The sequence below is a fragment of the Scyliorhinus canicula genome, chromosome 4 (assembly GCF_902713615.1).
Source record: "Scyliorhinus canicula chromosome 4, sScyCan1.1, whole genome shotgun sequence".
NCBI lineage: Eukaryota > Metazoa > Chordata > Chondrichthyes > Carcharhiniformes > Scyliorhinidae > Scyliorhinus > Scyliorhinus canicula.
Window position 1 is genome coordinate 75,160,917 of NC_052149.1, and position 12,281 is coordinate 75,173,197.

Sequence of the window (12,281 nt, forward strand, 5' to 3'; positions counted from 1 at the left end):
CTAGAAACTCCTGCCATTACTGTCTTCCATGTTAGGCTCCATTTCCAATCAACTCTGACCAGCTCCTCCATCATGTCTTTGTAATTACCTTTATTTAATTGTAATACCATTACATCCGATTCCAGCTTCTGCCTCTCAAACTGCAGGGTAAATTCTATCATATTGTAGTCATCGCTCCTTAAGGGTTCCTTCACTTTAAGCTTCCTAATCAAAGAGCGGCACGTGGCGCTGCAGTTCGCACTGGGACTATGCTGCTGATGACCCGGATTCGAATCCCGGCCCTGGGTCACTGTCCGTGTCGAGTTTGCACAGTCTCCCAGGGTCTGCGTGGGTTTCACCCCCGCAACCCAAAAGATATGCAGGTTAGGTGGATTGGCAATGCTAAATTACCCGTTAATTGGAAAAAAAATAATTGGGTACCCTAAATTTGAAAAAAAGGTTTCCTAATCAAGTCTGCCTCATTACACATCACCAAATCCAGAATTGCCTGTTCCCTAATAGGCTCTGTCACAAGCTGCTCCAGAAAAACATCTCTTAGACATTCCACAAATTCCTTTTCTTGGGATCACTACCAACCTGAGTTTCCAGTCCACCTGCATATTGAAATCCCCCATGATTATTGTAATATTGCCTTTTTTTTTTATATGCCTTTTCCATCTCGATTTATTTTCTGCCGCACATCCTGACTCCTGCTAGGGGGCCTGTACATAACTCCCATCAGGGTCCTTTTACCTTTGCCATTCCTCAACTCTACCCATACAGATTCTGATCCTTACTAACAATACAACACCTCCCCCTTTGCCCATCTGACTGTCCTTTCAATAGGACACATATCCTTGGATATTTAAATCCCAGCCCTGATCCTCTTGCAGTCACGTCTTTGTAATGCCCACAACATTGTACCAGCCAATTTCAATGAAAATGAAATGAATAAATTAAATGAAATGAAAATCGCTTATTGTCACAAGTAGGCTTCAAATGAAGTTACTGTGAAAAGCCCCTAGTCGCCACATTCCGGCGCCTGTTTGGGGAGGCTGGTACGAGAATTGAACCGTGCTGCTGGCCTGCCTTGGTCTGGTTTCAAAGCCAGCGATTTAGCCCTGTGCTAAACCAGCCCATTTACCTTGTTCCATATACTGCACGCATTTAAGTACAACACCCTCAGTCCTGCATTGACCACCTCCCTTCTCATACTTGTCACCTTTTTTGCTCTGCCTGAGGTTAGATTCCTGCCACCTTCGATACTCTCTGTTCTTTTACTAACCTCGCCCGAGCCCTCGGCTCCTTTAACTAGTTGAATGTCTTCATCATTAACTTGCACTCTTCCCCCCCCCCCCCCCCCCCCCCCCCATACGATTCGCCAGGACTCTGGTCCCAGCATGATTGAGATGAAGATCGTCCCATCGGATCAGCTCCCCTTTTCCCCAATACTAGTGCCAATGTCTCATGAATTCAAACCCATTCCTCCCTCACCAATCTTTGAGCCATGCATTTACCTTCTTAATCTTATTGACCCTGTGGCAATTAGCTCATGGCTCAGGTAGCAATACGGAGATTTATTACCTTTTTGGTTCTGCTTTTTAATTTAGCTCCTAGCTGTTCATATTCCCTTAGCATTACCTCTGTTCTTGTTTTATCTATGTCATTGGTACCTATGTGGACCACGGCTACTGGATCTTTACCCTCCCACTCCAAGCTCCTCTACAGCCCAGATGAAATATCCCAAACCCGAGCACCAGACAGGCAACACAACCTTCAGGATTCTCGATCCTAGTCACAAAGAGCCCTCAATTATGACACAAGTTCCTTCTTCTCCCCTTACTTGAACAGCTCCCTGTACCACGATGGTGTGGCCAGTTTGCTCATCCTCCCTGCAGTCCCTGTTCCCGTCCGCACAAGGAGCAAGAATCTCGAACCTGTTGGACAAGTTCAGGGATTCTACAAGGAACATAAAGTTAGCAAGCAGGGACAGCACAATTTTAGGACAGCGAATGCCTTGTTGGCGTTATTGTTGCCATTATTGCAAGGGGACTGGAGTAGAAGAGTAAAGAAGTTTTGCTACCAATGAATAAGGCCTTGGCAAAATCATATCTGAAGTACTGTGCATAGTTTTGGTCTCCGGACGAAGGTTGGGTATACTTGCCTTGGAGGTAGTACAGTGAGGGGGGTCACTAGATTGATATGTCGTGTGAGAGGGTTGTCCAATGATGAGAGGTTGAGTAAAGTGACCTCGTACTGTCTGTAGTTTTGAATAATGAAAGATGTTCTCATTGAAATAGGCATCATTTTGAAGGGGCTTGACAGGTAGACAATAAGAGGTTATCTATCTCCTCTGGACTTGGAATCTAGAACACAGGGGCACAGCCACAGGAAAAGAGGTTGCTTATTAAGGACTGCGATAAGGAGAAATGTCTTCATCATCGAGTATATTTAAGACTAAGGCAGACAGATTTTTGATCTCTCAGTAAAAAAGTAAAGTTGAAAGATATCAGTCATGATCACAGTGAATGGCAGAGCGGACTTGAGGGACAAATGGTCTCCTTCTGCTCCTAACTATCATCATGTTCTAAATTAAACCAAATAGCCAACTTGAGCAATGGAACCTGTATTAAAAAAAATAATAATATTCTTTAAAAATGCCCACGTAATCAAAGTCACAATTTAGCGCTCTGTGGCTGAAAAACACTTGTTTGACCAAGTACTAAAGAAGCAAGCCTTAGTCAGGCTCCTACTCACTGCAAAGCTGTGAGCTCTACCTGCTGCTCTTTGCAAACTCCAAAAGTTTTGAAAGAAATCCTTCACACATGCACAGGATTATCAGGGAAAACACATGCTAACCTATGAGGTCAAAGAGATCATCTTCAGAATTCTACACAGCATCTATCCTACTTAAATTACTAGTTGGGTATTCCAGAACAGTGCTTAAGACAGCAACTCAACAAGAGACAGGTGGCCAATTATTCTTTACTTGTGAAGTGGGCAATATCTCGAAAGTAATGTTTTTCAAACATTTTCCCCCGGGACCCACTTTTGCCAACGGCCGACCTTCGCGAGCCACGTGCCAACCTTCGCGAGCCATGCTGGCCAACCTGCGTGACATACACCACATTTGCTTATCTTTAATGCAAAAGGGGAGCCTGCTTGGTCCTCACAAGCTCACTCCTATCCGTTCATTTGAGGAGAGCACAATGCACATATCAGGTGCAGACTTCAGCCAGGTCCTTTGTGCCACCTTCACCTTTGTGAAAAAGTAGAGTCCATCCTCACACATGTAGGTCGTCATGAAGGGCAATAGCAATAGAATGCTCATTTTGCTCAGCACTCGATACTCCTGGGAGATGCTACTCCAGAATATTGACAACCTCATGTGCTTCTGGTATGGTTTCAATGTGCTGTCACAGGTCAGGGACAATCATAGTCTTTTCATTTGGAGTCAGCTGTAAGTTAATAACTAACAATGGGGTCTCAACCTAAAAAGGAATTCTGCACACAACACTTCTCTTTCAAAACCTGAAACTTCCCCTCTCACTTGCTAGTACTTACCTGCATATAACATACATGGACTTTTCATCCTTATTTGCATCGGCACAACTGCCAAAACTATACCTCGAGAAACCATCTTTATGCTGCTTTGTTTCAGAGTTAAAGTTTCTTCTTTGTGGGCTGATAACCAGTGGCCCTGGAGCTCTGCACAGAGATAAGACAAGCACCGCTCTTGTCCTGGACTCTCCTGTGCAGCTCTCTCCAGTAGAATCAATTGTGAGATCCTGGCCAGTAGGTATACTGTCTATTTGTGTCTCTGGCCGTTTCTTACTTGTAAGAAAACGATTCAGCTCGACAGTCCTCTTGCCTTGCTTGCCAGTAGCTAGAAAGTTGACAAACCTCGCCACCGTGATTTGGCACCAAAAGCACATACAGGGCGCTTAATGTCAAGTGTATGTGCAGGCAAAGACCTGCTCACTGCTAACGTTTCTGGTTAGAAGACTGCACACAGCCTCCTTTTCTTATTTAAAAACGCAGCAGCGGCCACCATTCTCAATAAAAATGTTGGTAGCGGACGTTGGGCACTTCTCCCATGATTGGGACTACCACAAAACCCTGCCACCCGCCCACATCCCACCCCACAGGTTGCGATCTGCACTTTGAAAAACCCTGCTCCAAAGCAAGAGCCTTCACTGCTTCATCTCAACCCTAGCCTACGAGTGCTTAGGCTGCATGTTGTACTCCCACTGCACATACATTGAGGGCAGCCAAGCATGGACCAAGGAATAAATTTGAGAAATAATCTACATGACTCGGTACATCATCAAATGGTGCAATGAGTCTCTGAACCACGGGGAAAAGAGAGGAGAACACCAGCTCCAGACAGTGCAACTGCCATAATCAAAGAGGAGGCTGAGCACAGTTGGACTTCCACAAGTACTGATCTACTTCAAAATATGCCAGGACACCGATGCCATGCAAAAGCAAATACAATGTAACGGCTTTCAATCACATGTCAGCAAGCAACATAAACTGAATATCACGTGGGGCTGAACGATCTGCCAGGCAGCTGTGCTCATACAAGTTAGCAGCTATGTGACTCATGTAGGGATCCAAGATCTTCCAGGGAGTAAGAAACAACTGACAAGTAAATTATAACTGCACAGCAAAGATTATTTGTGCCACGGAGCTTGACAACAAAGGTTGGATGCTATGAAAAGAAGATGAAACATTTACTCACCTGCTGAACTTCTGTTTCTCCGTTGGAAATTTTCTCTGTGTACACAAATGAATTGTAGATAGTCTGGAAGTAAAACAGAGTAGGATAGGTAAGAGGAAGGTTACATAGGAAAAATTAATTCAAGTTCAACATCAGGGTTGTCAAAACAGCAGCCCTTTAAGCCCAAGTAACTTTGATCCTGTTTAAATGTGGGCCTGAAACCTCCGAACTCCATAGTCTATAAATATTTGCAATTTCAGGTCTCTACAAATTATAGAATATGGATTTAAACATAATAAATGGCCTCTATGTGGCCTCTGAATACAATAAAGCTCCAAAACCCTAACTGATATATTATTTTTGTTTTCATAACATTTTCTCCCTCCCTCCCGAAGGTGACAACTCGCACTGCGGTATGTTGTCATAAGTGCCATTAAGTATCTGAATCAAGTGACATTAAGGGACTGGATAGGCTGGATGGGGGTATAATGCTCCCGATGTTGGGGACTTCCAGAAGTAGGGGTCACAGCCCAAGAATAAGGGGTAAGCTATTCAGGACTGAGATGAAGAAGAACTTCTTCTCTCAGAGAGTTGTAAACTTGTGTGGAATTCTCTACCACAGAAAGCTGTTGGAACCAGTTTGTTGAATATATTCAGAGGGAGCTGGACCTGGCCCTTGTGGCTAAAGGGAGCAATGGGTATGGAGAGAAAGCGGGAGTGGGATACTGAATTTGCATGATTAACCATGATCATATTGAATGGTGGTGCACCTATTTTCTACATTTCTATATACACAAGGTTAGTTGAACTATACCAATTGCTATACTGCCAAGGGAGCTAAATCGGTTCACTTTTCCTGCAATATGCTCTGGGTTGCACTTGGTACCTTTCAGGCTGTACAACTCAGCAAATCCCAGACTGTTCCTTCATTTCACTCACTCCCCTTGCCCTTCGGAAAATCTAGAAAGCTTTCTGCAGGTGTTCTTAATATATAAATCTGACTATATAAAGAAGTACGAAAAGGATCTAAAGAAGAAAGGATACATATAAAAGCTTCCAACCAAATATGAGTCACATAGTAAACATTTGCAGTTAAAAAGAAACCATATATGATTTTGTTTTTTAAAACATATTTTTCAATATAACAGACTGTCAGAACGTTTTGGAACTGAATACAGTGCTTCCTTTTGAAAAGAAAAATTGAGGTTTTCTCTTCTCAGTTTAGCCAGGGCCACCATTTTAAAAATGAAGATCCTAAAAGACATTGGACTGGGGTGGGCAAAGTAAGAAGTCAAACAACACATGGTGCAGTGGTTAGCACTGGGACTGTGGCGCTGAGGACTCAGGTTCGAATCCCGGCCCTGGGTCATTGTCTGTGTTGAGTCTGCGAGGGTTTCACCCCACAACCCAAAGATGTGTAGGTTAGGTGGATTGGCCACACTAAATTGCCCCTTAATGGGAAAGAAAAATAATTGGGTACTCTAAAAAAAATTTTGAAAGAAGTCTTACAACAGCAGGTTAAAGTCCAACAGGTTTGTTTGGAATCACTAGCTTTCGGAGCACAGCTCCGTCCTCAGGTGAATAAGGAGGTGAGTTCCAGAAACATATATATAGACAGTCAATGATGCAAGATGATACTTTGAATGAGAGTCTTTGCAGGTAATTAAATGTTTACAGGTCCAGGCGGAGCGACTGGAGAGAGGGGTAATCCCAGGTCAAAGAGGTGTGAATTGTCTCCAACCAGGACAGTTGGTAGGATTTTGCAAGCCCAGGCCAGATGGTAGGGGGTAAATGTAATGCGACATGAATCCAAGGTCCCGGTTGAGGCCGTACTCATGTGTACAGAACGTGGCTATCAGTTTCTGCTCGGCGATTCTTCACTGTCGCGTCCTAAAGACCGCCTTGGAGAACGCTTACCCGAAGATCAGAGGCGGAATACCCTTGACTGCTATTATGGGCCAGGGTTTAGAGAACTCCAAAGTATAGCATAGAGTTCACCTGACCCATAACTTTGAATAGATTTTGGTTATGGGGAGCACAAGGGCCCACTTTACAGGTGTGGTGCAACAGAGTGCTAAAGTATAAAACAAAACAATGTTTATTCTATGAATCCAGTTAACATTTTATAAACACACAGTAAACATCTTATCAACTACAAGCACTGATACTTTCCCAAATACAATATTCTATAGGTAACCCTAAATAACTTCCCAAACAACATCCACAAGTCAAATCCTTTTTAAAATAAAGACAGCAAGTTTAAATGCTCTACAGAAACAGGTATTACTTTGAAATCATCAATGATCTGTCAGCATTCTTTAGCTTGTAGAAAGAGATCATGATACAGCTGCTTGCTTTGAATACAGCTCTCCACCTCTGAAAACCAAACCAAAAATATATTGCAGCTACCAGCTCAAAACAAATGTGAAAGACAGACAGCCGAGCTCCACCCACACAGTGACATCACTGCAGCTATTTGATAAACACCCATTTCTTAAAGGTACATCCACCTGACACTGCCCTTGACAGAGGTGAGAGGAACCCACCTCTTCATTCACCCGAGGACGGAGCTGCGTTCCAAGAGCTAGTGATTCAAAACAAACCTGTTGGACTTTAACCTGGTGTTGTAAGACTTCTTCCTAAAAGAGTTAGGCTGTCTAGTTTTTCTTCTTCGGCAGTCTTTCGGGATTTAGGATGACTTGTTTCCACTCTGGTTTGATGAGTTTTGACATGTCTGATAGGTCCAATACACAATGCTTAACCTATTCAGGGGTGCTTTGAGGACATCCATAAAGCTTTTCCACTATCCTACTGGGAGTCCCCTGCTGCAACCGAGTTCCAAATACAGCAGTTGCTTCAGGAGTCTGGTGTCAGGCAAGCAAATGACATGGCTTCCTTAGCAGAACTGATTTTAAGTGATTAGCACCTCAATGTTAGCTATGTTTGTTTGGGAGAGGACACTACCTTTACTTCTTTTTGCTTTGGGGAACCTGCTACATGTTCTCCATGTACATTAACAGAAGGAGTAAGAGTAGGAGTAGGCCATTGGCCCCTCAAGCCTGATCTGCCATTCAATAAGGTCATGGCTTATCTTTTTGTGGACTCAAGTTCACTTACCCACCTGCTCACCACAACCATTAATTCTCTACTGTTGAAAAATCTATTGATCTTTGCCCAGAAATATTTAACGAGGTAACAATTCCCTGCTTCCCTCTGCAGGGAATTTCGCAGATTCACAACCCTTAAGGTAAACAAGTTCCTCCTCAACTCAGTCCCAAACCTGCTCCCCCTTATTTTGAGGCTACGCCCCCTAGTTCTTGTTTCACCGTCCAGTGGAAACAACCTCCCTGATTCTAATCTATTTGCTTCATAATTTTATATGTTTCTGTAAGATCTCCAATGAGTGTAGTCCCAGTCTACTCAAGTCTCTTCTACTCAGTATCCAAAGCATATACAAGAATGGGGATCGCTGCTGCCTGGTAAACCATGACCTTAGTCTTGGGTTTGAGATCCTGATCCTCGATACTTTTTCCTCAGTCAGCCAAGGACTGAACTGGAACATTGGAGCTGATGATAAATGTCTACATTCATTGAGAAGAGGCTCCCAAGATATGGAAAATAGTCCACATTTTCCAAGATCTCGTCGATGGTCTTAATCAACATGGGCAAGTGTTCTGCTGCGGGAGAAGGTTGCAAGAGGACCTTAGTTTTCTGGGCGTTTAGTGAAAAGGCCGATTTTCTCATAAGCATCAAAGGAGGAATCGACAATGACCTGGAGCTCTATTTCTCAGTGAGCACACACAGGCGTCATCTGCATGCTAGAGCTCAATGACTGAAGTTGGAGTGACTTCGATTTTAGCTTCCCATCTGTTCTGTAAATGTTTTCCATATTTGTGGGTAGATTGCTGGATGAGATGCCGTATTGCAGCAAGGAACATGGGCAGCACGGTAGCATGGTGGTTAGCATAAATGCTTCACAGCTCCAGGGTCCCAGGTTCGATTCCCGGCTGGGTCACTGTCTGTGGAGTCTGCACGTCCTCCCCGTGTGTGCGTGGGTTTCCTCCGGGTGCTCCGGTTTCCTCCCACAGTCCAAAGATGTGCGGGTTAGGTGGATTGGCCATGCTAAATTGCCCGTAGTGTCCTAAAAAGTAAGGGGGGGGGGGGTGTTGGGTTACGGGTATAGGGTGGATACGTGCGTTTGAGTAGGGTGATCATTGGCTCGGCACAACATCGAGGGCCGAAGGGCCTGTTCTGTGCTGTTCTATGTTCTAAGACGGTTGATGCAATGACACAGCCTTGTTTGACCCCAGTTTTGACCAAGGTAGTGTCGGTGTGGTTTTGTTGGGGAGGATCACAGCTTCTGCTCCTGACCATAATATTCAAAAGAGCAATTCTCTGCTGCTTTCTGATATTATGGTGTATTACAGCTTCACTATCCCATTATGAACTTAATGAATCAAGTTTAACTATCATCTGTCATCCCTTCCTCCTAAACGGGCCTTTAAAGATCAAGCTTGGTACAGTATAACCATTATTCCTCGATATATATCATCTTTTCTCCCTCTTCCAGTAATTCTTGTTGCATCCTGCTTAAACCTTTTGCCTCGGTTTCCGAATTTACATAAATCATTTAGGTGACAATTAGAATGTGCTATCCTCTTTTGTTCTCGGGAATGAGAGACAACTTATGGTGAGATGCAAGTGAAACTTGAGCTCTTTTCGTTAGAGAAGGTTACAAAGTACTCTTGCAAATTTCAATGGGTTTTTAAAACATTAAACAGGGCAAATCGTCTTTCACTTGTCAGTGGTGGGTAATTAAAGAGCATAAGTTGAAGATTGCCACCAAAAGACTGAGGGGAAACTCAGGGTTGCGAGGACATGGAATGCCCTCAGAAATGTTATGAAAGCTTCCAGTAAGCAAAGAGTTAAAAAGGAAAAATTTGAAAGGATATGGGAAAGGTCAGTGAAATCGGACCATGCGGTTGGCCCTTCAGAAAGCTGTCGCATGTAGGATGTACTAAATGATTCTTTTCTGTAAAATTCTACACTCATTTTCTTTCTGAAGTACTAGTTTTCAAATGTGGTTTGCAAATCAAATTTATAAAAATAAAATTGATTTAAGGCAAATGCTCCATTAAGTAACCCAGTAAAACATTCAGCTTTAATAGCTTTGTATGTTCAAGATTAAAGACTACTGTTCCCTTAATGCAACTGCAGAGCAGTCAAAATGTTACATACACCTCCTTCAATGAAAAAAAAAGGAGTCTAAATTTTACATGGGAGAAGCTACATTTTCTCCCACATTATAGGGGCAGCACAGTGGTTATCACTGCCTTGGGTGTCTGTGTGGAGTTTGCCTTGGGTGTCTGTGTGTGGAGTTTGCAGTTCTTCCAGTGTCTGCATGGGTTTCCTCCAGGTACTCTGGGTTCCTTCCATAGTCCAAAGATGTGCAGGTTAGCTCACCCCAGAGGGAGGACTGCAACAAGGAAACCATCCTGTCGTGGCTTTCCCCATTTTCCCAGCTACCCCACCTCCAATCCACATACACAGATCCTGAAAAATTCCCAACCCAATATCTTCGCAGGCACTCGCCCTAATTTTCCTGAATGATTGGAACAACTTGGGAATTCTATCCAGCAGGTGGAGTTATCAGGGTTGAAGGTTGAAACTGCAACTGGTTACGCTCAGTCTGTACCCAATTTCTGTGGTACGGTGATTTCCTTGGGCCAGGATCTCTAGCAGTTCCAACTCTAGTTCCCCTAAATGCATTATGCAGCTGGATGCAGTAGCCATCCAATATTTCCAAGACTAGAATGGAGCTCACTAGATTGCAAAAGGCCAGTTGAAACGTTTCTTTCATCAGAATCTGATGACAGGCCTCTGGCCTGAAACATTAGCTCTGCTTCTACCTCCACTGATGCTGCCCGGCCTGAATATTTCCAGCATTTCCCTTTTCCTCTTCAGCTAATCGGACAGGATTACCTCATGAATGTTCCAGCTGCACTGCTCCTGGTGAAGCATCCACCCATTTCAATTGCCCAACTCAGGAATTCCAATTTGATGATAATTCCCAGGGAGAAGACGTCCATTGTTAGAATGTTGAGTCGACAGTAACCCTAACTCGAGAAGTAGCATGGGAAAGTAGATGATGTGGAATATTATTTCCTGCCCAGTAACCATGAGGTGCTGATCACAACCTCTCCAGAGGTGGTAATATGTACTAACTAGAAAAGTAAACTACCATTCCTTCTGGCTGCCAGCTACTTGAGCAATTCAGGCCCTGTACAGCTCTGTTATGAGGTTGTCCATTCCCCAACTTATAAGCATCTTACTCAACCACTAAAAGATATACCATCCAGAAATCCCAGGCAACAATCCATAAATTTAAATCAACATGCGTTTTGTGTTAGATTGTTCTGATTCCATTAAACCCACACAGTAATGTAAACAAGGTGCATTACATGTTAAGTGTCTGCAGCAAGGAACTTTGGCTCCACGTTGATGAGCTGGAGTCTGAGTTTCAGACTTTGCGATGCAACAGGGAGGGGCAAAGGAGGGACCTCAGCCATTGCATTTGCCCAACAGGTTAGAGGTTCTTGTCACCTGCGTGAATGAGAGGAGGGACTGCAAGGAATCTGAGCAATCTGACCACAGCACTGTGGGACATTCAAGTGAAGGGAACAAAAAACAATATATTTGTAGTAGGGGACAGTATAGTTAGGGGGATAGATACTAATCTATGTACCTAAAAGTGCAAGTCCCGAAGGCTGTGTTGTCTGCTCAGTGCCAGGTTAAAGACATCTCCTTGGGCCTGAAGAGGAACCTGAAGTGGCATGGGAGGTATCTAGTTCCTGTGGTCCACACAAGTATAAATGACACAGGAAGGACTAAGAATGAGATCCTGCTGAGGGAATTTGAGCAACTAAAGACTACACTAAAAAACAGAAACACAAAGATGTTCCGAAGCATATCTGGATTACTACAAGAGAAACAAGCAATTCAGAATAGGGTTGAATGTGTGGCACGAGGGTGACTCAGCCCCACACCCATCCATCCTTGTGGGCATCATTCCCCACCCAAGTGAGCATACCACGCTATGGGGCCACTGGGGGCCCTTGCCACCCTTCATAACCCCCCTTTTACCCCCACCCTTCATAACCCATTTCATTCCCCCCCTCTCATGGGCATGGCCCCCTCGGGCCCCATCCCTTGCCAGTACGAGCCTGGCACCCCTTCAGTGCCAGTTTAGCACTAGCAGGGTGCCAGGTTGGCACTGCCAGGGAGTTCCTGACCACCCGGGGGGAGGGGGGTGCAATGGCCTCCGAGCCCCCCCGCATGTCTCCACTTGTAGAGACCAGTAAATGTGCACCCGAGTGAAGCCTCGCTGCTGTGGCCAATGACTACCGGGAGCCGGGAGACCGCGGCCTCAAATGAACTGTGCATATTTAGATGAGCCTAATGGGATCACACTACTGGGTGTAGCGAGTCGCGTGACCCGCGATCGGCTCGGCACCTGGTGCAAAAAGCATTTTGGGCCTCTGCTGCTTTGCTCCCAGCGCAACTGGATCAGCGTCGGGCG

General features: G+C 44.5%; 1 protein-coding gene across 1 annotated transcript in view; it reads right to left on the reverse strand.

Annotated features, from left to right (window-relative positions):
- cachd1 (cache domain containing 1) overlaps positions 1–12,281 on the reverse strand; it is a 191,806-nt gene that overhangs the window by 102,506 nt on the left and 77,019 nt on the right. The window contains exon 2 of the mRNA XM_038794480.1: positions 4,724–4,786. Coding sequence (XP_038650408.1) covers positions 4,724–4,786 — 63 coding nt within the window. The remainder of the gene's footprint in view (positions 1–4,723; positions 4,787–12,281) is intronic.